This window comes from Typopeltis vanoorti, chromosome 18 (assembly GCF_054136105.1).
Source record: "Typopeltis vanoorti isolate ZY-2024b chromosome 18, IOZ_Tvanoo_1.0, whole genome shotgun sequence".
NCBI lineage: Eukaryota > Metazoa > Arthropoda > Arachnida > Uropygi > Thelyphonidae > Typopeltis > Typopeltis vanoorti.
The window spans coordinates 96,702,469-96,729,776 of NC_143566.1; the positions used below are offsets into that span (position 1 = coordinate 96,702,469).

The 27,308-nt window shown below is 34.2% G+C and overlaps 1 protein-coding gene across 1 annotated transcript in view; it reads left to right on the forward strand.

The window, feature by feature from the left end:
- LOC150096967 (GPI ethanolamine phosphate transferase 1-like) overlaps nt 1-25,852 on the forward strand; it is a 311,441-nt gene extending 285,589 nt beyond the window's left edge. Inside the window, exons 25-26 of the mRNA XM_090408103.1 lie at nt 2,286-2,402; nt 23,544-25,852. Of these exons, the coding sequence (XP_090264229.1) occupies nt 2,286-2,402; nt 23,544-23,723 (297 nt within the window). The 3' untranslated portion in view covers nt 23,724-25,852. The remainder of the gene's footprint in view (nt 1-2,285; nt 2,403-23,543) is intronic.
- The last annotated feature ends 1,456 nt before the right edge of the window (nt 25,853-27,308 follow it).

The following is a 27,308-nucleotide window of genomic DNA, read 5'->3' on the forward strand; positions in this document are numbered from 1 at the left end:
CCGTTTCAAGAGATAAGGGATACAGACAACATTTTTGCTTCAGACAGCTGTATAAAACAAACTACTTGACTTGCAGTTTCACGTGGATGCTTATGATAGATGTATCAACTTAGGGAAAAAAAAAAACTTGCCCATAGTGTTGCTATCTATGGTAGGGGCCGAGAACTTTTCAGACCACCCTCATAATAATAATAAACTTCTTAATTGAGAGCCAATTTTAAAATACGAAATGTAGACAACAAAACTTAGTTGTGTGCCTGTGATCCCATGGAAGTTCTAGTAAGAAGTAGCACAAGTATTTTTTATATAATTAAGGCAGATAGATAATATAAAGAAACAGGAAATATTTTCCGAAAAATAAAAATATGTGCATAAATTCATAGAACACACACAGAACAAGAAATACTTATTGATTCCATTATTGTTGATAGTGATGTTCAGACTGGCCCAGGATAATACAAAAATATACAGGGAATGTGAAATAGGAAGTGACTGGACAATGCCCAGCCAGCATGAAATTATATCATGCTGTATCATTTATGTTTATTTCTAGTTGAAGTCAATACAGAATACAATTTGGTCTGCTTAGTCCCATATTTGCCAGTGCCCATCCTTGTTCATTCAGTATCGAGTACTGAATGAACTACTAATGGGGTGCACCACGTGAAATTGAGTATCGAACATTAGGTCAGAAGCACTCAGTCAGTTCTCCTCATTCCATTGCTATGTGGATGTCTCCTCCCAGTTATCTGGCTTTGAACCTTAAGCTACCTTTAAGTGACTAAGTCTGGTGTAATTACTTTGAAAATTATTAATTGAGGTAGCAAACAATTGAACTGTGTTAGAAAATATCCCAAAATTAAAGCATGAGTATATTTTGGGATTATAAGTAAAAAAAAGTCATTAAAAACTTAAAATGTGAAAGATGGTTGAGTAGATGATATTCATTCTTAAATTCTGAAATATGTGGTATAAAAGTTTAGCAGTGGTTATCCTGCATAATCCAGATGTCCTGGTGATAAGATCAAATCCCAGATGCTTAGAGTAGAGCTTCCATTACACTAATTTATTAAATAGGAAATAAAACCATAAAAGAATTGTAGAGGAATTTCCTTGCTAAATATTACTGGAAAAATTTATGGCAGACATACTCTTGTATGCTTGCAATTTCAAGCATTGAAAATTTTCTTACCAACATTTTTTTGAACTTATTTAATAATACAGAAAGATATCAAAATGATAGGTAAACATACAACAGATGCGTTTTTTTTCCCACCAGGGAGGCGAGTAGCAAAAAATACGAGGGATGGCTATTAAATAACGAGACTTAATTGTTATCCCCTTCAACATACTCCCCCTCTTCTATCTGTACACTGTTGCCTACGAATTTTCCATTGTTGGAAGCTGTGCTGGAAGTCATCAGTTGCGATCTGCTTCAGTAGTGCTGCCATTTTCTTCTTTACCTCATCCACTGACTGAAAATAGGTGCCCTTCAGTGCAGATTTCAACTTTGGAAAAAGGTAAAAGTCACATGGCTAAGTCCGGTGAGTGAGGTGGATGGTCCAACACTGGGATATTCTTATCAGCCAGATACTGCTGTACAGTCAATGCACTGTGGGCTGGAGCATTGTCCTGATGGAGAATCCAAGTGCTGTTCTTCCAATGAATGGGTACCAGAGGGTCAGACAGTTAACCAACATTATTACCTTGAGGATCTGGCCAAGCTGAGAGAATGAGTGAAGAAGAAGAGACCCGATCTGTGGAAGAACAACGCTTGGATTCTCCATCAAGACAATGCTCCAGCCCACAGTGCACTGTCTGTAAAGCAATATCTGGCTGATAAGAAGGTCCCAGTGTTGGAACATCATACTTGCCGGACCTTGCTTCATACGACTTTTACCTCTTTCCAAAGTTGAAATCCACATTGAAGGGCACCCATTTTCAATCAGTGGATGAGATAAAGGAGGAAACGGTAACGTTACTGAAGCAGATAACACCTGATGACTTACAGCACTGCTTCCAAAAATGGAAAATTTGTATGCAACGGTGTATAGATAGAAGAGGGGAGTATGTTGAAGGGGATAACAATTAAGTTGTACAATTGTAATAATAAACCACATTTTTGCAACCAGTCTCGTTATTTAATAGCAACACCTCATAGATAAATACATAAAATAAATATTAATAATCATGTTTATGTTGATCATTCATGCATTGAAATTTATTTAATTTTTTTAAATTTCATTTTCTCTGAACTTAATTTTATTTTTGCTTGCTCACAATAGGTAGTTATTCCCTTTTTAATAGTGAGCTGTGCTTTCAGAGCAGTATTATTGACTATTAAAGTGCCAATACACGTCCTTTTCCTACTGGTTCTATTTATGTCTGATTTTATGGGACTGGTAAGTTGGATGTTTTGTTTTTTAAATATCATAGTAACACTAATTTCTCTTTTTTTTCTTTTTTTTCTTTTTTTTGATTTTTTTTTTTTGGTTCATTTGAATTGCACAGTTGTTATATAATTGAATATATATGTTATGATCAAAAAGTTTCTAGGTATCATGTAAAGATATGGTTTAACCTTTCATGAGTGGGAACCATAACAAATAAATAAAAATCATCAGAGCATGATTATACACACATGAATACTCTTCTTTTTTGCATAGCAAAGTTATTTCCATATTTATATTGAAGATGTGTGCATGAAAGTCTCCCCCCCCCCGCTTCCAACCATTAAGAATTAATGTAACAGACCATGCAGAGAGTACTAATATACATATTGATATTATTGTACATATTATTATCACATAAGATCATTTCCATTCAATGAACACAACCTTATTTAACCACCTTACTGGCCATTAAAGATCAAATACGCATCCTCAAAAGCTTTGTATCCATCATAAATTTCAATGTAATATCAATGGTATTAACAATTTTAATATGCACTTCGCAGCCATAGTAATGTGGACGTATATATATATACGTCCTGGCTGGTAGCGTGGTTAATGCTTAAAAGTCGCATTGATTTTTTTTATTTTTTTTTTCAGAATAAAAAAAAAATGTAACACTTAAACATAACAAAGACAAGAAGGTGTATATGCTGCACATATAGTGTGCATCTACCAATGCTTGTGTAATAAATTTATTTATTTCGTATGTGGTTTCCCCCATCTCTTAGGACTGGTTGAGCCCTCTTAATGAAGAATTGAGTATATTTTTATGAATGTAGATCTGTGTATGTTCACTGGAACAGTTTGCCTATTCTGGGGAATAAAAAAACTTGAGTTTCCTAATGAAAAACCCTCTACCTCCGTATCAAACTGGCTAACTCACCTTTAGTCGAAAGATATCAGATAAAGGTTCCTCACATCGTGGACGGGAATTGAACCCAGGTCTTTCCAACCAAAAGGGATTCGTCTACACCAACTGAGCTACGGAGGCTCAGGATAATACATTTAAGTATATTATTGCGATATTGTGCTGTATATTATTATTATTATTATTGTATGGGCACCTCCATGGAGTCTGAAGACTCATCATGGGAGACCAAAACTATCCACCCAATCAGGGCCACATTTATACTTTTTGAGACCCTAGGCACAACATCATAATGAGGCCCCAAAAGAACAAGTCTATTTCAGTTAATGAAATTCATACACATTTTTTTTTAGTTTATTGAAAATAAATAATTCAACATTTCCATAATAACTAATTTTAATAAACTAAAAATAACACAACATTGGTATATAAATCAGTTCGAATTTAAATTAAAAAAGAAAAAATAATAACTAAAATATTTTTTTTCTGGCTTTGGTTTTAGCAAATATATCTAAAATGATATCATAATTAATCGAGTCTATTACATCTGATTCAATGCATAATAACAACAAGTCATTTGTTTTATTTTGGTGCATGTTGCTTCTTAAATTATTTATTTGTTTCAACACTGGAAATGAACATTCACTTGCATTTGAAATAGGCATCCTCAAAAAATATTTTTAGAATTGTTTTTACGTTCGGAAAAGCAGACCTTAAGCCATTGTTTATAAATTTGTACATATTTTAATTGAAAATTTTCTTCCTTTATCATTATTAAAAATTGCTTAACTTCACCAATAAATTTTTCTGAATCAATATCAGCCCAATAAGATTGTAAAATTTTGTTAATACTAGTCTGGTACTTGTCTTGAGCTATAGCTTTATTCAAAAAAATGCCAAACATATCTGTCTAAATAGCTTTTTTGCTCTTTCATTCATTTCCAAAATTAGCTCATCGCAAAGACATTAAAAGTATGAACAATGAAATTTTCTTTCCCATGTAATATATGAGTAATCTCATCATTAGATTGTGAAATTTCGTGAGACTTTTTTTTTCGTTTTTTAACTCTTTCCTTTTCATCTTTAAATTTTGTCTCATCTGTTAATAAATTTGCTTCTTCATTTACAGCAGCAAAACTATTTCTTATATAAAATAAAACCAACTAAAGACTGTAACAAATTATTAGCTAAAAACAAATCCAATTAGTAAATCTTGTAGAGATTTACTAGTAGCATTATTCGTTGTAAAATTTTGTCCCACACAACCGTTAAAATTGCTGTTTCTAAATTGTCAAAATGATTAGCCAAAGATGAGCTCTAATTTAGAAATAGGTTTTTCATGGGGAGAAATGGATACTTCGAGTATTGCTTCTTTAATTTGTTTATATCCACAGTTTCAAAGCAATACAGTGTCAGCTCTTGTGGTCCACCTCGTTTTGCTTAATCTTTTAACTGTTAAAGATTTTTTTTCTAAATGTTTAAGGAGCATACTCCATCTTCTTGTTGAAGATGAAAAGTAATTATATATGTTTTGAATAAAACAAAAATACTGCACTGCTTCAGGACAAGATTCCGCGGCATAGTTGCCAGTTCAATTTTAATGGATCAAAATTTTCATCCACATTCTACTTTTTATCATGCAATTACCCCCTTCCCCGTTAATCCCTGAAAGGCGATTTTAGAGCCATTAAGGGATTAATTGTAGTGGAACAACCTTTGACTTTAAGTATACTGTGTTACTTGGAATTTCCTTTACTATCCTACGATATTTGATTTTTTTTTTCTTTTCCTGCACAATTATTGTGTCTTTTCCCAAAAATAAAAATGAATGAAGAATAAATTCATTACTATTTCACAAGTGCGAAAATAATCAATCCTGAAATGACCAGCAATCAGCCTTTGCAATGAATCTATTTAGTAATAGTAAATTTGCTGCCTTCTATTCTTCAAATCAGTGCCACGGAACAAGACAACTTTATAATAATGAGCCAAGAGGCTATTTTTCCGGCGACATAAATTAAGTTTAAGGGAGATAGTAAATCCCGTATTATTCTACAGCCAGGTACGAAACTCGGATCGAAATCCATCGATGGGATGGATTTCGATCCGAGTTTTGTACCTGGCTGACAACTTTATGTTCTTTCACTTTACTAACAATATAGAAGAATTTTTTTTAGGATCCACGTTACTATAATATCAGTGTAACCACTGTAGATATGCTGAAAATATAACATGAAAGATATCCTATATGAAATAATTCAAAATTTATGTCATTTTCAAGATTTTTTACTGCATCTACCTCCCTTTTCCTCTCCTGGAATTCAATTACATAACTGCTTTAAATTTCTACTGGTTTGAAAGCTTTCAGACAGTATTCAAAATCTGTCACTTCAGTTTACCGTTTTGACAAAAAAATAAAATAAATAAAATAAAGCAATAATATTCTTTTGCCGTCGAAGCTTCTAATTCTGTACTGTTTTTTTTTTTGCAATCTGAAATCATTTGTTCAGCAGTCTGTTGAAATTTCAGTAGTGTTATTTTTGTTTTATTTTTTTTTCTTAATTCTAAATATTACTACATCTTCGTAATACTCCATAATAATCATCTTAGCTGGAGGAAAAGCTAACTTTAGATTATCTCACTGCTATTGAGAAAGACAAGAGAGAAAGTTTCCCCAGAAATCACACCAAATTGCCTAGCTGTAGTGCAGAATACATCAAGAATGTCTTGTTTCGTGTTCCATTCTTGATTACAGACATCCTAACACAGAAATACTGATATCTTTTACAGGCTGATACAATAATCATACCAAAATGATTTCTTAATTTATAGTGATCAGTTTCATTTTTATTATCAAAAAATTATAAATAATTTGATACAATTATCTTGAAAAAAAAAAAGATTTGAATTATTTAAAAGAAAAGGCACATATGTATTACATAATCATTTATGTTTTTTTTTATTTGTTTTTTATTTGGGGGGGGGATTATAGACCTATTCCTTTCTGCTCGAGTAACGGTCTGTAAGCTAACGAAAATTACCGAGAAAGTGAGAAACAAACACGTTCAGTAGACGAATGAAAATATCCCTAACAATAGCCGAATACACACTGAAATTTATTTTATTTTATTATTATATTTTTCACCTTTCTGATTGCTTTACAGATGTTCAAAACATTTTATTCTGATATTGCTTTTATAGGATGAAACTGTTATTTAAACATTAATTTCCCCAATATTACATAATTTAATGATTTATACTTATCAGGAAATAATATAAATGAAAAAATATACAGTGCACATATATTATCTAGCAGTATTGTGTGTATGTGTGGTGATAATTTTGGGAGGGGGGGAGTTGGTATTAAAGGCAAATTTATTCTGTTATGAAAATTTTCTATATGTAGGTGCATGCGTCAAAATGAAATAAAATTTCATTTTGACGCATGCACCTACAGATGTTTCGAAAGATAAACTGTACGGAAAATATCGCTACTTCCAAACTGCCGCATAATATCGAAATATGTACATAACAGTTGACTTCATAACTGCTGTTTATTTCTATTTGTAGTGAGTGATTAGGGGGGGAACCAAGAAAGTTGAAATGCAAAAACCTACAGATTACGTTATAAAAATTATGCATTATATGATATGATTCAAGATTTATGATTCTCTATAAAGCAAAATTTAAAAGTGCGAACCTTCATGCAATCTTGGAACTAACCTTCGAACTAAGATTATGAATAATTGAAAACTTAATTTGGAACAGATGGAGGTTGTATTCATTTTTAGATTCGGATTTTTATGAATTTATAAAATAATTGTTTGACAAAAATAATTATCTTCAATCAAGTTCTGGGAGAATTTTAAAATGTATTGGCGATTAAAATAATTAGCCAAAAAATTGACAGTGACATTGATCTTCCAAAGTGATACGATATGAAGTGAAGAAAGTATGAAAGGATTTCTTATTTTGCGCTGGTATTAAAAACTATAATTATACGATAAAAACAAGCAGCAAAAAATGAATATAGCTCATAGGTATTTAGTTATAGTTATCTGATATAACTTAGATTCCGGGTACTGAGCAAATGGCAAGCAACTGCGTTTCTTGCTGTAGGCAACTGAACGTAGCTACTAAGTACGCCAAATAATCTAGTTAAGTTTTCTTTTCAGCGTGAAGGATTATCGCACCTTCTAATGGACATGATGGTCAAACTACACTTCTTATCCATGTTCTTTCAGCATGTGGACAGAATATTATCCAGGTTTTCTGGACGTGTATATACGTCCAGCAAAGAAATGGTATGCTTACATACATGAATTTAATGGAATACAGAGTTCCTGTTAGTTTTATATTCTAAGAAAAGAACAATGTATTTCAAATAGAAGCGGGAGGACTCACAAATTTTTCAACAGCCTCTAGGTTTTATATTATGAATTTAATATTTAAAAATAAGTATTCTATTTTGCAACTATAACTATGCTGTTTATTTATTGTTCTTTGTGAGGAGTAAAGTGTTAAAATGTGCCCCCCCATAGAGAGTGAGGCCCCCTGCACCCAATCTATCATACCTCTCCTTAACCACGTCGACATCAGTATGAATAAAATACATTACTCCTCTTACATTTCATATCCACCATATATATTTCAATGTAATACCAATGATATTACAATTTTAATATGCACTTCGCATCCATGGTAACTTTCACATGTATACACATCATGACCAGTTGGGTGCTTAAACCCATTAACAGACAAAACACTCACAACTGACTCTGGCAACATATTCCAATCACTCCCAACTCCCCAAGCAAAAAATATACTCCACACACCCCTGCTAACCGCACTTTTATTCAACTTCCAGGGATGACCTCTTCTTCTAGATCCCCTCTAGCAGAGTGCTAACATTTCCCTTGCATCAATCCTATAAACCAGAGTTCGGCAACCTGCGGTCCAAATGTGCAGTTTTCACTGCACAGAAAGGTTGGCCATACTTACATGGCATTTGGCCCACATGTTCAATTATTTAAATAATACATTTTATAATATGAATAATAAATTAAAAATAATTTCATACCTATACTTCATGATATTCCCATGCAACTTGGCACGATTCAACCGTGTGAGTCATCATGAGGGGGGGGATAACAAAGGCGACTTCATCTGACAACAACCAAGATTTTAGTGAGATTTTAAGATGGATATAATAAAAATTTATAACTAGTATTTTTTTCACTGACTAATTTCTCTTAATTAAATGCCTGTGGCACGATTATTAAAAATAAAAATTGAATGTGGCCCATTAGTCTGAAAAGGTTGCCTACCCCTGCTATAAACCCTATAAAGCAACTTAAATGCTTTAATCATTTTCCCCTCTTCTTTTTCTCTTAACAACCAACTTCTGCAATCCACACACTCTCAATATCTGTCCTCATAGGAAATATTCCACAGACCACTCACCATCATGGTCACTTACCTTTCAATCTTTTCCACTGCTTCCTCATATCCAAGAAACCCAGGAGACCATATCTGGGCACATCTAATCCAGCTGTGGACCTATCAGGGCCTTATAAAGAGGAATAACAACTTCCTTATCTCTACTTGTTAATGTGCACTTCATTAGCCAAGAAATCTTATGGACTACCTTATCAACATTAGCAATATGTCCTCTAAACTTTTCTCTGTCTACCATCATCATCATCAAATTCCTGACACGTACCCTCAAGGGGTGTACAGGATATGATAGTACTAGATGAAAAATTTACATCATTACTAACTTCCTATCTTCAATTTTCCTCCAAATCAATTTGTTACCTGTCAATACTCCAACATTATCAGAACTTATATTTCTGTCTTCTAAGGCACTTTTTTACTGTATCAATCCACCTATATCTTGGTCTTCCTCTGGGTCGTTTTACTGCCAACCTGCAGAGAACACTTGTTTTGCTGATCTTTCCTCACCCATTCTGTTTAAGTGACCATACCACCTGAGATTAGCTCTGCTAACACATTCCTGGATGCTGATAATGTCAAGTTCTTTTATAATATCCTCATTTTTAATATGATATTGCCATTGATGCCATCTGTTCACGCCTCTAATCTTTCTCAGGACTCTCATATCTGCGGTCTCTAGTCTTTGGTCAAGTGTTTTACTTCTGACCCAGCTCTCAGATCCATAAGTTAAAATTGGTTTGAACACAGTCTTGTATACAGCTAATTTAGTGTTCCGACTAATTTCTTTCTTATTCCATATAAATTTATTCAGTTAACTTCCTATCATACCAGCCTTGTTGATTCTGTTGTCTATTTCAATATTTAATTTACCATCTTCACTAAAAATCGTGCCTAAGTAGCTGAAATGTTTTACTTGTTTCACAGGTTTCTCCGTTCAAAACGCAGTTGACATTTTCAATGATTCTGCCTATTTTCATTGTTTTTGTCTTTTTATTGCTGATCTTCATACCATATCTATTACAACAGTTATTCAATTTAGTCAGGGAATCTTGCAGATTTAGAGTGCATTTATTTAGAAGTATAACATCATCTACATAAAGCAAAGAGCTGATAGTAACATCTCCAATATTAATATCAGGTTTAATACCACTTTCCTTCATAATCTGATCCATATAGATAATGAATAACAGAGGGGATAATGTACATTCTTGTCTCACACGAGATTTAAGATTAAACCATCCTCCTGTACATCCTTCAATTCTAACTGCCGACTTGCAACTCAAATACAGACTAAGTATTGCTTGATATAATTCCCCATTGACACCATATAACTGTAGCATTTTGAATAGCTTCTCTCTTGGTGCCTTGTCATGTGCCTTTTCCAGATCGACAAAACTTAAATATAGATCTTTGTTATATTCCCATGATTTCTCAACTATTTGTCATAAAGTGAATATCTGATCCTGACAGTTTCTATTTGGCGTGAATCCAGCTTGTTCTTCCCCAAGCTTTTCTTCCACAGTTCTTCTCAACCATTTCTCAAGTATACCTGCATAAGTCTTACCAGGAACATTCAGCAGGGAAAGTACTATTAGAGTACCCCATTTATAAAAAGGGGTACTCTAATAGTACCCCTTTTTATAAATGGGGTACTATTAGAGCTCTACTCCAATCATCGGGGAAATTGTCCCCATGATTTGACTTTTTAATACCTCCATATTTCAGCATTTCTGGTCGAATATTATCTACTCCTACTGCCTTTCCACATTTCAAGCCTTTGATGGCTTTTTCTACTTCAAGTATGGATATGTATTCCTGACTGTATGCTTGTGGAGTGTTTTTTGATCACTGCGCTATCACTGCTTGTTTCATTTAGCGATTTTTCGAAGTAATTACGCCATACTTCAAGGATATCTTTTTGTCCAATTTTCATATCACCTTTATCATCTCTAATTCCTTTTACTACACTCTTTCCTCCATTTCTGAGCTTCTTCAACAACCTCCAGAATATTTTGCCACCTTCTTGATATTTATTTTCTATGCTCTTACCAAAGTCTTCCCATGACTTTTGTTTGGCTAGTTTTACACATTGTTTAGTTTTCTTGCATTTGTTTCTGTATTCTCTAAGAGTACTAGCTGACTTATTTGCCAGAAACTTTTGATATGCTTTCTTCTTTTCCTTCACTGCTTCTTTAACTTCCTGCATCCACCATGGAGTTCTGATTTTTCTATCCTAGCAGACAACCTCACCACATGCCTCTCTAGCTGAATCAATCAGGGTTTTCTTCAAGGCTTGCCACTGAATCTCCGAGGTTTGGTTCCTGTTCTCAAACTCTTTCATTTTTTCTTCAATAATCTTTGTGTATTTTAGTCTACAGTTCACATCTAAAAGCTACTCAACTTTTATTCGCTTTAAAACTTTCTTACATGTTATTCTTTTCAATATGAAATTCAATTTTATCCTGCTGAAGACTAAATAGTGATCACTTTCAATTTCAAATCCTCTGTACACTCTGGTGTCCTGCACCAGGGAGAAAACATCACTATCAACAATAACATAGTCAATGAGACTTTTCTTATTCCTTTTGTCTTCTCTCCATGTGAATTTGTGCACATTTTTATGTTGGAACATGGTGTTAGTAATAACCAGTCCAAGTCCTGAGCAGAAATGCAACAGGTATTTGCCATTATTATTAGCTTTGCTCTTTTCTTCAAATTTTCCCAAAATATTTTTGTATGTCTGACAATAATTTCCTACTCTGTTATTTAGATCCCCAACAAGGACCAACTTTTCCTTTTTTCATTGTGTCAGTTGCTTTCTCTAAAGCATCAAAAAATCCTCCATTTCTACCTTAGTAGAACCTTCTGTGGGACCATAGGCACAAACAAGTATCATTGTCCAGTTCCCCATTCTCATATTTGCCCACATTACTTGAGACTGACTGCCATTCAAGATTAGCCTTGTATTTAGTGTTGAATACTATGGCTACTAATTCTTTTCCTTGATTGTCATTGCCTGAATATAATATTTTGTATTTATTGCTCAGAAAGATCTCACCAGTTTTTGTCTTTTTTGTTTCAGCCACCCCTATTATGTCTACTTATCGAATTCCTCAGCTAGCTCCATTTCTTTGCCATTCAGGCTTCTTATGTTGATAGTACCGATCTTTAACTCTGGTGATGTTGAATTTGGGTGTGGTTTCAGATTTGTTCCAGTAGCTGATTTTTTTGCTGTTTGCTCTGGTTTTCTGGCAAAAACAACGGGGGCCTTGTTTATTCGGGCAACACCCCAGCCGGTATGAAATTGTCATGTTGTACCAGCATTTTGTATTTTGGTTTCATTGAATTTATTTTTTGTTTAATGGCATTTTTATATTAAGTAGTTATTTTTTCATAATTGCCGCGTGCCACGGCAAAGAGCTCTGCAGGCCATGCGTTGAAGACCCCTGCTCTAGAACCAGGTTTCTGGATTATCTAAAAATAATAGATATTATTATTATTAAGAGAGACCTCCAGGGAGTCAGTAACTCATCGAATGAGACCATACTATTCTATTCACACGAGCTGTCATATCTGTTCTTGAATTCATTGACGTTGCTTGCATACACAACATCCAACAGCAATCCATTCCAATCATGCACTACTCTATTAGAGAAAAAATCTAGCACTTACCCCCTTCTTTATACCATTCATTCTCATCTTCCATGGACCCTACAGTCCTTTTCCCACTCCCCATAAAATGAAATATTCTGTCTACTGAAATTCTGTATAACTCTTTCAGAAGTTTGTAAATCTTAATCATATCACCCCTCCTTCTCCTTTTTGCTAGTGCCTGCAGCCTACAAATTTTTGATCTGTCTTCATAATCTGTATTCCACAATCCTAATATCATTCTGATACTCTCCTTTGCACTCTCTCCACTGTATCAGAATCACCACAGAAACCAGGAGACCAAGACCTGCGTGCAGTAGTCCAAATGAGGTCTTATCAAGGCATTGTAAAGAGGCAAAATGACTTTCTTATCTTTACATGTCAAGATTCATTTCAGCATTGCTATTATTCTCTGACTTGTGTTTACAATTTTTCTATATGACCCTTGAACTTCAACTTCCTGTCTACTAAAGCTCCAAGATCCCTAGTCTTGTCATTTTCTTCAAGCAAAATCCCACCAATATAATAAAACATTGGATATCTAATCATGCAGAAGTGAATGACTTTACATTTACTGACATTTAACTGACATCCATTTTCCCATGCCCACAGTTACAGCTTATCCAATTCATTCTACAAGTACTGCATCAGCAGCATTCCTAATTATCCTACCTATCTTTGCATCATCATCATCAGCAAATAGCCGTATGTCACTTGTCAAATGCTTCCCAGTTTCATTAATGTACAGATTGAATAACAGTGGACCAAGCACTGATCCTTGAGGTATACACCATTTGTTACCTTGAAACTTGCAGATTCACATCCCCCATATACCACTTTTTGATATCTGTCAGCCATCCTCTTATCCATGCCAATAATTTATAATCCAGCCCCATGCAACAGTATTCCATTCTGTATTCTGTCAAAAACCTTAACAAAATCACAGTGACTTGTATCCATTTCCCTTGTCTAAATCAGTGGTAACATTATTACAGAACATTAGCAAATTGCTAAAGCATGCATGGTTAGGAATTTAGGGAGACACAACACACGTGTTAAAATAATTACCTTACTTAATATTAGGAAAGTAACACTTGACGTTTCGACCTCTGTATTGAGTTCATCATCAGAAAAATACATATTTATAAGAAACAAACTAAGTGCTACTGCACTTTACAAAGATAAAATTAATCTAAGCTGCTTATTAATCTTTTATCTAGCCTGACCTGTAGTGGGAAAAGAAAAAAAAATTAACAAGCCTCACTCAACGACCAAGATTTATTAGTCAGCTTTGACATAACTGCCCTTTTCACCAATGTCCCGATCAATGATACTATTATTCTCAGAACAGATTTCTGCCTACCATCGTGTCCCTCTTTGCCCACATTCTCTGCTCCTGGTATTTCTGTGGCAAAACAGTTTTTACCTACAAAAAGAAGGTACAGCCATAGGCTCACTACTTTCCCCTCCAATAGCTAACTTTTACATGGAAGACTATGAGCAATGAGCTCTAGATTCAGCCAACCTAAAGCCAAAAGTCTGGCTCAGATATGTCGATATTTTCACCATTTGGCCCCATGACCACAAAACATTAAATACATTCCTTAGCCACCTGAACAAACAACACAAACATATCCAATTCGCCATTGAAATCGAAAACAACAACTCTCTTGCTTTTCTAGACATGCTTGTCACAGATCTTCCCTCAGGCTATCTCTCCTTCTCGGTCTACCACAAACCTACATACACAAAACTTCATACCACCACCCAACACAAAAAATAGGAGTCATAAGCACATTCAGACACAGAGCACTAACTATTTGCTCGAATGAACAAGCTCTAAACCAAGAATTTGAAATCATTAACCATACATTTGTAAAAAATGGCTACAATAAAAAAACAGTTCACAAGCTCTTCCATAAAAATACCACTAAAATCAAAAAAGATTATATGAATTCCATAACCATACCATATGTTAGAGGCAATTCAGAAAAAATAGACAGAACACTACATAAATACAACATCAAGACTACCTTCTAACCCCTGACAAAATTAAGAAATTTACTCAGTTCTTTCAAAGATCTTCTTCCACACAGGGGGGTTTACAAAATCCAATGTACATGTAACCTACCCTACATAGGGGAAACAGGACGCACTATCCGAGTCAGAAAAGACAAACACAAACGACACATTAAATACCTTCATTATGGAAAAACAAGCCTATTAGACCATGCACTCCAAACATACCGTAGAATTGACTGGAAAGGCACTAAGTCCCTGCACCACACCAAAACCTGGTTTGAGAGAAAATTTAAAGAAGCCTGTGAAATGCTAAAACACAATCTTAACCTGAACAAAAATGACAGACTAATCATTCCAAGAATGTGGAGGACTCATCTGCAATTCTTATAGCAACTGGAACAAGTCCAAAAGGAAATCTCAATACGAGAAGACTAGAAATGTTTAATGTAGTTCTGTTTTTAATTTTTTTTTTTAAACTTTATTTTATTTTATTTTTTTTTATTGATATTATTAATTTTTTTTTCTTTTCCCACTAGGTTAGGCTAGATAAAAGATTAATAAGCAGCTTAGATTAATTTTATCTTTGTAAAGTGCAGTAGCACATAGTTTGTTTCTTATACATATGCATTTTTCTGATGATGACCCCAATACAGAAGTCGAAACGTCAAATGTTACTTTCCTAATATTAAGTAAAGTAATTATTTTAACACTTGTGCTGTGTCTTTCTCTAAATTCCTAACCATGAATGCTGACCACCGTGTAACCTTAAAAGAAAGAATTGCTAAAGCATGACCTTCCCTTAGTAAACCCATGCTGTTCACTGCAAAGTAGAGATTTTCTGTCAACCCATTTCAGAATGTGAGCCATAACCAACTTTTCCAAAATCTTCACCACCACTCCTGAGATATTGATTGGTTGATAGTTGGATACATTGGTCTTTGCACCACTCCTGTTTTTCATTCCACTCCTGTGGAATCTACCTTGTTCTAAGACCCAAATTATATAGCCTGGTCAAAGGAATAGCCAGTTAAATAAATAAATTCCGTGTGATGATACCACGTTCCCCCTTCATACGGGAGTTCACTGTACCATCTAGTCCCCCCAAATTGTATCCGGGCTCTGGAACTGGCATAGGCTGATGAATCAGTCCTATGGTTGGGTCAGTATTCCTGACTGTAATCCGTGTGTGTCCTCAGACCGGTTTGCCTGCATGCAGGACGAAAAACACCAGATAAACTGGTGGGAAAAAACACTGCTGCCCATGCCCAAGACCAGCTAACTTGGCTATGGCTGAGGAAGATCCTTCAGCTCCTCGCGTCATTGATGGGAATCGAAGCTAGGACACTCCTTCCCTTGGCATATGGTTGCGAAGTGCAAAGCCACTATGCTAACCGCACGGACAATAGCCAGTTCATCTGAACACGCTTTCTTGCATCCATGCTGATATCCCATCAGTTCCTATTGCACAATTTGTATTCAGTTTGTGCAACAGCTCTTGTACTTCCTCCTCATCCAAATGAGTTTCCTCATATGTCAAAGAGGTGACAGTGAGTTCAGTATTGCATATACCAAGTTGATAGCTTTTAGTAAAATGGCTGCTCATTAGTTGAACAATCACTTCTGCATTCAGTAGTGTTATTCTTTCAGATTCATTCTTCCTTTTACTTGCAGCATAACGATAGAATTCTTTTGGGATGTCTTTAACTTGCAGAGCCACCTTTCATACTTAGATTTAGCTTTCCATACAACACTCATGACTCTTCTGGCCTGTTGCTTATAATTATCGTAACTGACATCTTCCTTATGCACACAATATTCCTTCCGCATTATCTTTTTTTTAACAAATCTCTTGCTTAATTTGATTACACATCCATTTTAGTGCTACTCTATTTATTTTTAGAACTCTAGGGATGCATTCTGATATCGCATCGTTTAAGTATATTTTAAACACTTTCCACGCACTGTCGATATTCTCCCCATCCAATAACTGAAACCATGGCACAGAACTCAGCATACCTCTCAGGTGGTCATAATTTCCTGCTTTTTAGTTCAGCATGTAATCTTTTCTGAATGGAACATTCATAAACTTAGCCACTTCTCAAGTGAGTATTGCATGATCAGTGTCACCAACCAGAGGCAGAATAGTTAAGTCTTTAACTGAAATTCCTTCTGACACTATAATCAAATCTTACACTCTTTGATCTCGAGTTTCTTCTGTCACATGTTGCTTAAGGAAGATGTCTTGCAACAACAGTTTCTTTCTTCTCATGCAATTTCATAGCTACCCAATCAATGTTCAGATAATTAAAGTTTCCCCATTAGATTACTCTTTACACACCCATCATATTTATTTGTTGATGCATTTCTTCATCTCTAGCAACTGATCTACCAGGTAACCGTGTATTTAATCTTGTTAAATTCGGTCTCATACCAGATGGCTTCGAACTCACTACCACATAAAAAATTAATACTATTGCATTCATAGGTCTCAAGTCTAACACTGGATTCAAGACATTTGATATTATCATTAGCAGCATGCCCTCCCCCTCCTCTCCTATCCTGTCTATCCTTCCTAAAAATATTGTATTCTTTGCTTAAACTATACTCCTTTTTTTCTGATACTCCTAGCATTTATTTAGAGACATGATAAATTACTTGCATGCTCTTTTGCATACACTTGTCTGTGGTCTGCATGACACAATTCAACAACTTGGAGATTTCTATTCTTATCTAGTTCCTTACTTATGCAGACATCATTGTCTGCTTGATAGGTCCGAACCAGAACAACACAGAATCGTTCTTCATGCTCATTTCCATAATAATACCCTTTCCCATCATTAATACAGTTACCTTTAGTTGTTGCTCTTACACACAGCTTCTCACAACTCCTCCCATTAGAATTCAGTTTCCCTGACTCTCTGTGTTCGGTCTTATATCAATTAATAATTTTTCAAGACTCCTGATACCAAATGCATTCAAGTGTAGGCTGTCCCTCTTATACAAATCCAATCTTCCGTCAAACTCACTCCACACATCCATTCCTTCTACACAGCCTACGCATCAAATCATTTGCTATCATAGCCCTTCTTTAAATTAAAGATGCCAAGAAATTATATTCTTCATTTCATCCTATATCCAAGTGTAAGCAAACAAAGTTTGTGCATGAAGTTACTTCATGACTGGGCTACTTGTATATAGAGACTAATGACTTCACATCAATTGCTTTAGTATCCCATAACTTCACATGCAAACTTTGTTTTCTTACACTTGGATATAGGATGAAACCAAGAATATAATTTCTTGGCATCTTTAATTTGTAGTATAACCGACTGAAAAAACTTTCAATATGCTAATCCAGAGTATTTCAGTAATAAGGTGTGACACCTTTTGGCTACTTGGATATGGGAATATTACTTCTGCATTACTCCAACCTTGGTATCACTTCTGGGTCTGAGTAGTGGCCCTTCCCATAATGCATAGCATTATACATGTCTTAAGGATATGTGCATTGCATTATGGGATACTAAGGCAATTGATGTGAAGTCATTAGCCTCTTTATACAAGCAGCCCAGTTGTGAAGTGACTTCACACACAAACTTTGTTTGCTTACCCTTGGATACAGGATTAAACCAAGAATATAATTTCTTGTCATCTTTAAAGTGTAAAATTATGCGTTTTCTTATATATCCTTATCCTGGATTTTATTTGCACCTTTTGTAATCGGGGGTATTTTTTAATATCGTCACTTAATCTTACACGTTCCTCTTTTTATACTCTAGATTCCTACCTTCTGTATTCTGTACTCCTTCTACCTGAGAGCAATGGAAAAATTTATTTAAATTTTATGACTGCACCATCCATGCCTCAATAAGGTGCATGAAATATAGTACTTCCAGTAGGTTATTAAATCTTCCACAACAAAATTCTCTTAATCGTCCCCAAGTTATCAGTTTGCTTTGCAGTCCTGGCCCTTTCTCACTTACTATTTATATCACTGTTTCCTGCTTAGGTTTGTTTTTTTTTATTTAAAATCAATGCATTGCAACTAAAATAAGATCAGGCAAAAACTTCGTTAAAATACAACATGGGATTTAATGGTCATCAAACAGGCATATAATATACACTATAAAACAGAGAGTGATCCTCTGTAATTCAAAAAAAGAAACTCTAAAGACAAACTTGTATATATCTCTACTTCAAATTAATACAAGGCACACATCATGTTATCTATCTAGCTCATAGAGTTATCGTTTATAAACTACTTAATATTTGCATATATCTCTCTTTAATTAATACAAGGCACACATTATGTTATCTATCTGGCTCAAAGAAATTTTCACTTAACAAACAACTTAATACTTGAACAATCAGCGTTAAGGATATGTTACGAATAGTATAACATATTACAAACTTAAAATTTCATACAAGATTACATATAGGCGTTAATTTAAAATTCATAACCCAAAATACTTCCTAGGAATTAGCTATACTCTTTCTCAGATGCAACTACCAAAGCTATATTCATTCTTAAATGCAATCATCAAATTTCAGACAGAGCAAGTCTCTCAAGGTTATTCTAGCTATTCACGTCCCTATACATGCAATTTTTCCGATTTCTACAACCTATTCTTATAGCTTCGCACAGTCAAAACAATAATTTAACTCACATGGGCTGTATTCTGTTGGGTTGCACTCTCAGATCCCATTGGCTGCGACTTCCTATATTTTCTTTTCTTCGTCTCGCATTTTCTCCTCCTTCAGATCTTTGGGATACTGGCCGTTCATCGGGTTGTCTCATGGGATGTGGATGACGATTTATCGGCGTGTTGATACACCGGCGAAGGGTCACGAATTGTCAGGGTCTTCACGGACTTAGATAAGCGGAACAGCTCATAGACAAGTTTGGCAGTACCTCAGCTGATTCGTCCCCTGGTCATCTACGCTTCTGGGCTGAATGACGGCTCGCGGCATGGCTTCCTTCCTTGACACATCAGGACATCACCCTCAGGCCTTTCTACCACATCGTCTCCTTGTATGCTCGTTTCTTCTCTGTGCCAGAAAAAAACTCCTCGTGTCTCTGGAAGTCCCATCTTATATTTCATCAGTTTCGAGACCCTGAGTTCAGTTTTCTAAACCCCATGCACTTACGCGAACCCCTTACATTGTCATATGATTCCTGGTTTCTGGAACCTTCGACAAGCCCTTTCTTCTCCATCTTCATGTTCTAATCTCATTAAGTCAGTCAGCGAAACATCCGTTTGAATTTTGCTGCCCCCTTTTTGCATTGACCTTGAGGTCACTTAGGGTTGAACTCGTAAACAAACTTTCAAATGCCGTTCCGACTGTAGAGTGTTTCCCTTAGCCTTGAAAGTTTTGCATCTTTTGTTCAAAGAGATAGCTAATTCCCGTTGGGCTGTACATATGTTACATACAATACAAAATGTTAAGAGAAAAGACTATTTACAGGTGTTCTGGGTTCTGCCTAACTGTAAAAACTCGATGCATTCGTTATACAAAATTTATTCTTGTTGCATCGAATTTTTACAAAAGTATAACCAAGTGAAAAAAATTTTCAACTTCGATAGCCCTTCTTCTTAATTCAGTTTTATCATAGTAAGGTAATAAACTAACTATTTTCACCTTCTCACTTTTCACTTTCACCTATTCCAACAACCCTTTCATGTCCTCTTTCATACTGAACTTATCACTAGTTAAGTCATTAGTACATACTACAGTTATGATCTCATTTACTTTACTTTTCTGTTTTGAATTGTTTGCATTATATTTTTAATTTTTGCACCAGGAAAACTTGACTTGATAACCAATGGCATGCTTTATGATAGCTTTTACCCGATAGTCACCATACCAAATAACATCCTTCTTTTTATAATCAAATTTACTTACCAGATATTTGTTATTATGCACTAAATTACCTGATTCCATGGTTTGTTTTCCATTTTGCTGCCGAACTTTTTTATTCTTCGTGTGTTTCTTTAAACGCTGCTCGACTTTCTGTAGTTCCCTCACTGTCTGTCTAATAATCTGCTTTAGTCTAGCAATCTCAGATGTTAAATTATTTTCACTATCCTCTTTAGTGGAGAAAATCTTCTTGTTCGCTACTTCGCTGTTCTTGTTAACATTTCATTTCTTCTGCATTTTTGGTGCCATTTTACATCTGTATTTAATATTAAAATATTACAATAAAAATATGTTATAAAGACACTAAGCACTCTAAAAACACTAAAATCTACTCTAATATACTTTAAAACTAATTTTCTAAGTAAAAAACACAGTCTTGTTCTTCTTCTTCAGCTTCTCCCACTTAAGTGGGGTCACTGTTGATAATGAGTCTCCTCCACACCTTCCTGTCTTGGGCTGTCACGACATCCAAGTTCTTCATCCTCAAGTCTCTTCTACCAGCTTCCGCCTTCCTTGCACATCCATCTGCATGACCCTTCTTCCCACATATTCGTCCTCCCTCCTCATCACATGACCAAACCATCTCAACCTTGCCTCCTGTATTTTCGCTCCTAAGTTCGCAACAAAACGAAGTTATATTGTGAGCGGTCAGCGTAATTTAATACTAATGTAAAATTTGTGATTTTATCTGTTTTACTGTTTTTTTACTTAGGAAATAGGCCTGGAACTCTTTTTCCAGAATACTCTTGAATTCCTTTATCACATTATGCTGGATATCAGTGATGTCAGAAAATCTTCGTCCTTTTAGCACAGTCTTTAATTTTGGAAACAGTCAGAAATCACAGGGAGCTAAGTCAGGCGAATAAGCAGGATGACTTAATTTGGTAATTAATTTTTTGGCCAGAAACTCTCTCACAATGAGCACACTATGGCTTGGCGCATTGTCGTGATGGGTGATCCACTTGTCAGGTCTTTTTCTCTGAACAGAATCTCATAATCTTTTCAGCACCTCTAAATAGCATTGTAGGTTGATCATTTGTCCCTGTTCTATGAATTCATAATGGACTATCCCCCTTGTGATCAAAGAAGCACACTAGCATGGTCTTGAACTGCGAACATGACGTGTGTGTTTTTTTTAGATGTAGCGAACTCAGGGTTTTCCACTGCATGCTCTGCATTTTGTTTTGGGATCGTACTGGAAGCACCAGGTTTTGTCACCTATAATTACTCTTGGAAATGTGCTTATTTGCAGAAAGATCAGTCACAATTTGAAGCTGCTGCTACTTGTCTGTCAAGATCCGAGACACAAACTTCATAGAAATCTTTTGCATACCCAATTCTTCAGTTAAAATTACCCTGACTGTTTCTCAATTCATCAACCATTAATTGCACACTTAATTGTCTGTTAGACCATACCAAATCTCACATTCTGTTCACATTTGCATCCGTCATTTTTGTTTTTGGCTGCCCACTTCTGGGATTGTCGTTCTCATCTTCTCGTCCACCTTTGAATCTCTTATGCCACTCAAAGACACTTGACATTTTCAGAGCATCCACACCATATGCCACTTTCAACGGCTCCAATGTTTCGGTAGCAGTTTTTGCCGATTTTCAACAAAATTTGATGTTAGCACTCTGCTCCAAATTTTGATCACACATTTTTACTCCCAAGTTTACACGCAGATCTCTATTGTTTCTGAAATAGCCAACTAGCAAATGTCTCTATCGGCTTGAGGTTTATGCACGCATTAGTTAAAATATGTACAAAGACAAATTACTCATGTGACTCCATACAAATCATCACACTGGCGACACTATGCAGCCATTCCAGGAATTAAAAAATTAAAAAACAGTTATTTAATTCATAACAGGAATTAAATTGTCACACCATATATATATTGTTTTAAAAAAAAATAATAATTATTAAAAAATTAAAAAAAAAAACCTTAACCCCCAACTGATGGTACAAATGCGCTATAAGTTATAAGTTTACGACCTTTAGTGTGTGTGTGAGAGAGAGAGAGAGAGAATGACATTAAACATCTTATTAAAAATGTGAGTCTTAAAATAATGCTGCACTTAATAATTCATGCTATTAATTCATAGTACTTCAGTCAAATCTGAAATAGTAATAATAATAATAAAGAATTATAGAAACTTCCTGACTAGAAAAGCATGTGCCTGTGGTGTTGTAAAAAAAAAATCATGCTTTTATTTTCTATCCCACCAAGTAAAAATCTCCATTTAGCAGTCAACAAGATAAATTTCCTTCTAAATCTAGTATGCAATTTAATAATAATATTCAAATAAATTTCAACACATAATTACTAAATGTCAGTGCAAAAGTCAATATTGTAAATAAATTAAAAAAAAAAAAAAAATTACAAAGGCTTCCAGAATGTGGCTTAGCACTAACTTTGCATTGGTTTCTGTTACCTTTAACAGATTCAATTTTAGTGATGTGCATATTTTGTTGTGTAATCATGGAACTAAAAGATGTTCCACTAAAGATCGTATAGCCAATTTTCAGTTACTACCACTATGAGGAAATTCTATTTATTGATTCAAATGTATTTATTTAAAATTTTTAAAAAACAGAATGACTAATAAAGTATCATATTGTTTTCTATAGAATCTTTTTAAAAATGAAGTTATCAGAAAAATAATTTGACATCATTCATGTTTAAGACTGTGTAAACAAAACCAATTTGTGATAGTCGTGTAGGACAGGAGATGAAGGATTATCAAAAAAAAAGGTATTTGAAGAAAAAAAACAGCAAAGAAAAGAGTCATTGGTAGACTGGCACAATTAAAAGTACTTTAGAATACAGAAAAGAGCTTATCAAATCAGAAAAAGGCAGTAACACCAATTTTGAAGAAAGTTGTGATAGGAAACTAATAATGAAATGTTAATCATGTTGGACTCATATTTGTTACACAGCTTCAAAGTATACATTAAAATGAATACACTCTCACAAAATTTCATTCTGAGTAAAACTTGGTAATACATTTTGTATGTTTGAAATTATCATTGGAAGCATTGTTTTTATTTATTGTATTTTATTTTATTTCTACCTGTTGATTATAAAGCAGTTAAACTATTCTATAAATGAAATTTAAAATTGTCTTGCAATCACTGTGGTAATACTTTCAATATATATATTTTTTTTTAGCATTTCTTCTTTATGGTACAAGATACAGGTACCTGGTTGGAAATTGGTACTTCCATCAGTCATTATGTGATTATTATGACTACAATAGTTTTCGTCATGGTATTACATGGAGTTGCTTGGATACTTACATCATGTTCCCTTACATGTTCTGTACCACGCCTGAAACGTCATTTGCATTAACATTTGAAGATCCTTATATTATTTTATGTGTATATCTCATACAATATCAATAAAATGAAATGTTAATGTTTTACCAGTTTTTCTATGTTTAAATCATCATTAAGATGAAGAAAGATTGACTGATATTGTATGAGTTATACATCAGAGGAATTATATTTATTTTAAAACTTTTAAAAAATTCCTAATTTAATAAGTTAAAATAAGTGCATCAAGTAAAATTGCATGAGGTTGTATCTGATGGAGATAGTAAGTATCTTGAATTAAAAAAAAAAGGTTCCACATTTGATTGGTCCTTTTATGAATCAAAAATCTTTAAGACTTTAAAGATTTTTCTTTAAAGTATATACTGTAGCATATACATACACAATATGCAGTGGATACATATGCATTTATTCAAAATGTTTATTCAAAAATATATACATTTATTCTTTAGATATTCTAAAATTTTATCCCATTGTTTATCATGGAAAACAACTGTCATTTCTAATCTGAAGGAAATATAAATCTGTACAATGAATTAATCCTTTGATTTCCTGAAAAAAATTTAAGAGAATTATTAACTCGTGGTAGATTTAGCAGTTCAACAGTTTGCCACTTTTTTCTTGAAATCTCACTGGACATCTTTAGGAAGACTTTATCAAATGTAATTGTGCCCAGATTTGGTCACCTTGTTTTCAGAAGGATGAAGAGGTCCAAAAGGTTGGAAAGGGTCCAAAGGCGACTGACTAAGGTAGTTTCTGACCTCTGGAATGTCGAGTATGAGGAAAGATTGAAAAGATGTAATTTGCAGAGTCTAGTGGAGAGAAGGAAGAGGGGAGATATGATAGAGACCTACAAGTTGGTAAGGGGTTGGTTGTTATAGGATCAATGGTGGAGAAGTTGTACAGAGAATAGTGGGAGATCAGGGGAGAACCAGAGGTCATGCCTGGAAACTGTATAAAGAGGGTGTGAGTAGGGGAGTGAGAGGCAGGTTTTTTTCGTGCAGAGTTGTGAATGATTGGAATGCCTTGCCTGAGAGTGTGGTGTCTGCAAGGAGTTTGAATGTGTTTAAGACCCGGTATGATGAGATGTGTGTGAGATAAAAGGACCTCCTAGATGAGTCTTTGACTCCATGAGGTCTTGTTTAATAATAATAATAATAATAAAGTAAGGTTTACTATTCATGAGTTTTAAAGTAACAGAAGGATAGGATTGTGTGATTATAACTGTTCTACCAGATATGCTATATGATGGCATGCCAAAAATATGTGCTGCTGAAATGTCACCTTCATATTTTAGAGGGTTTGATATCCCATCATTTTCCTGCAAAAGAGATCTGGATTTAAATCCTGACTGTGATGGGAGTCATTTTCAGGTAAAACCAAGCTAGCTACTCACAATCAAGGTTCTTTAAAATCAGGCAGAGGATATATTCTGCTAATTGACGAAATGTACAAATACTTTCAAGCCTTTGTTGCCTTGGAAATCTACTTGAAAAGTAAACTAATAACCGATTGGAATATCTGTCACATAATGTAGTAGTACGTTTTGAGCTGTTTTTTTTTTTGCAATTAGACCAATAAAGCTTTCTGTTTGTGATATTTAGAAGTTACAAAGACAAGAAACTGCTAAAAATGAAGTTTTTAGCAGTTTCTTGCACAGAACTGTCAAAATCTTTCTGTAAAGTGAGGGCTGTAATTTAATAAGTTTGAATTATATATTTGTAAATATAAGAATCATGAACATATTAAGATAAATATTTATCATTAATAAATAACCATCAGATATAGTAAATTCAGAATAAATTTACAAAGACATACTTTAACATGATAGTAAAAAAAATAAATAAATAAATAAAAAATTATGACTACATATGGAATTCTTCACTTGCTAAATTTCATAAGAACTTCTTTTCAAAATTTAAAAAGTTTAGAACCAAGATAATGGAGATTATGTAAAGTGTTAATACAAAAGAAATACTAGATTATTCATCAAACTTGATCAGCATGTTTCATGAGTATTTTGTGAATTATATTTTTCATGGATCACTTCATGTGTTGCCTAAAGTTTTTAGAGAGTTCCTCTACCTTTCCCAAAGAGGTTATCTGTTTTATTTTAGTCCTAAAATAAAGCTGTTCTTTCACTGGTAATGTAGCCTATTTTGCATATTTAATTAATACAACAACTCATTGGTCATACAATTTTTTCCATATCCAATAAAGCTTGGAAGCTTTTAGTGTGTGTGGTGACCATTATATGGAAGCAAATAGATATCATAGTGAATTTTTTTAGGATAAGGGAGTTCCAAAATTTTTGAAATGCTAAACCATATTTCTGATGTTTCTCTCAAGACAGAAAAAATCTTAATGATAGGATGACCATTTTCAAAATATTGAAAAACTGGTATGAAACAATAAGAGGTAATAATTTGAGTCTTAAAATTATAACAGGAAGCTACAATAAATGAGAGTTTCAGCATGAATAAAATTTTGTATAGATTGTAATAAATAACTGTATATATACCACTTTTAAGAGTTTAAGAAATATGCAGAAAGATCAGTGATATCTAGAAAAATATGAATCTTTCAACTTACCTGAAAATTATTTTTGCACATTTTTCAAATCTGGAAATGTGGCTATAATTCATGTTTAAGTGTTTACCATTATGGTTAAATGCAATTTTTATTTACACATTTATTGGATGAGTCAGGAAGAGAGCCTATAGCAGAGGCTGAGTAAAAAACTTCACAACAATATCGGTCAGATATTAAAATGTTGCAGAGTTATGGCTGCTTGGTTTTAAAATAGTAAAATAAAAATACGCAAATACCTACTTACTAAAGTGTTTATTCGAGAATTTACAGGTTTTATATATATATATATATATATGTTCTCAAAAATACCACCTTAAGCCTCATCAATATGCAGTATTTTTTCTGTGTCAAGCATATGGCTTTTCATCCAGAAATTAAAACTGAAAGTTGCCTACTTGTTGTAGCCAGCCATAGTAGTTTATTGTTATATTTTTATTATTTAATTTATTATCTTCTCCTTGCATTTCTAATGCCAATATGTATATTTATGGAATTTCTGATGGAAATGGGGTTATGGTTGTTAATTCATATCAGAGAAGTCTTCCAAACAAGTTAAAGCATTTTTAGCAAAGTTTTCGAGAAACTTTCAGAAAGCAGAACATTTTTTAACATTTGTATTTTATTTTACTGTGTAATTCTAGGGATCACCTAAGGTCAAAGCTAGATGATTGGGAGGACATCTCTTCTCTATATAGCCTTTAAGGAATGTCAAGAACCAACTGGGGTCTCTAATCCAATGTCCAGTCTCCACCTTCTCATGGTATATCATGTGATTACATAAATAACATAGAAAACATTGATTGATTCAGTCAGAGAGGCATGTGATGTTGTTGTTCAGGATGTAAAAATCTAAACTTTACGGTGTTCTCAAGAAGATAGAGAGATGGTTTTATTATTATTATTATTATTTGACACCTCCAGGGAGTCCAAAGACTCATCGAGGGAGAGTGTGCCAACAGCATCTAACGATTGGTCTCCGTCCAACTACTAACTGTGCTGAAGAACTGTAAAA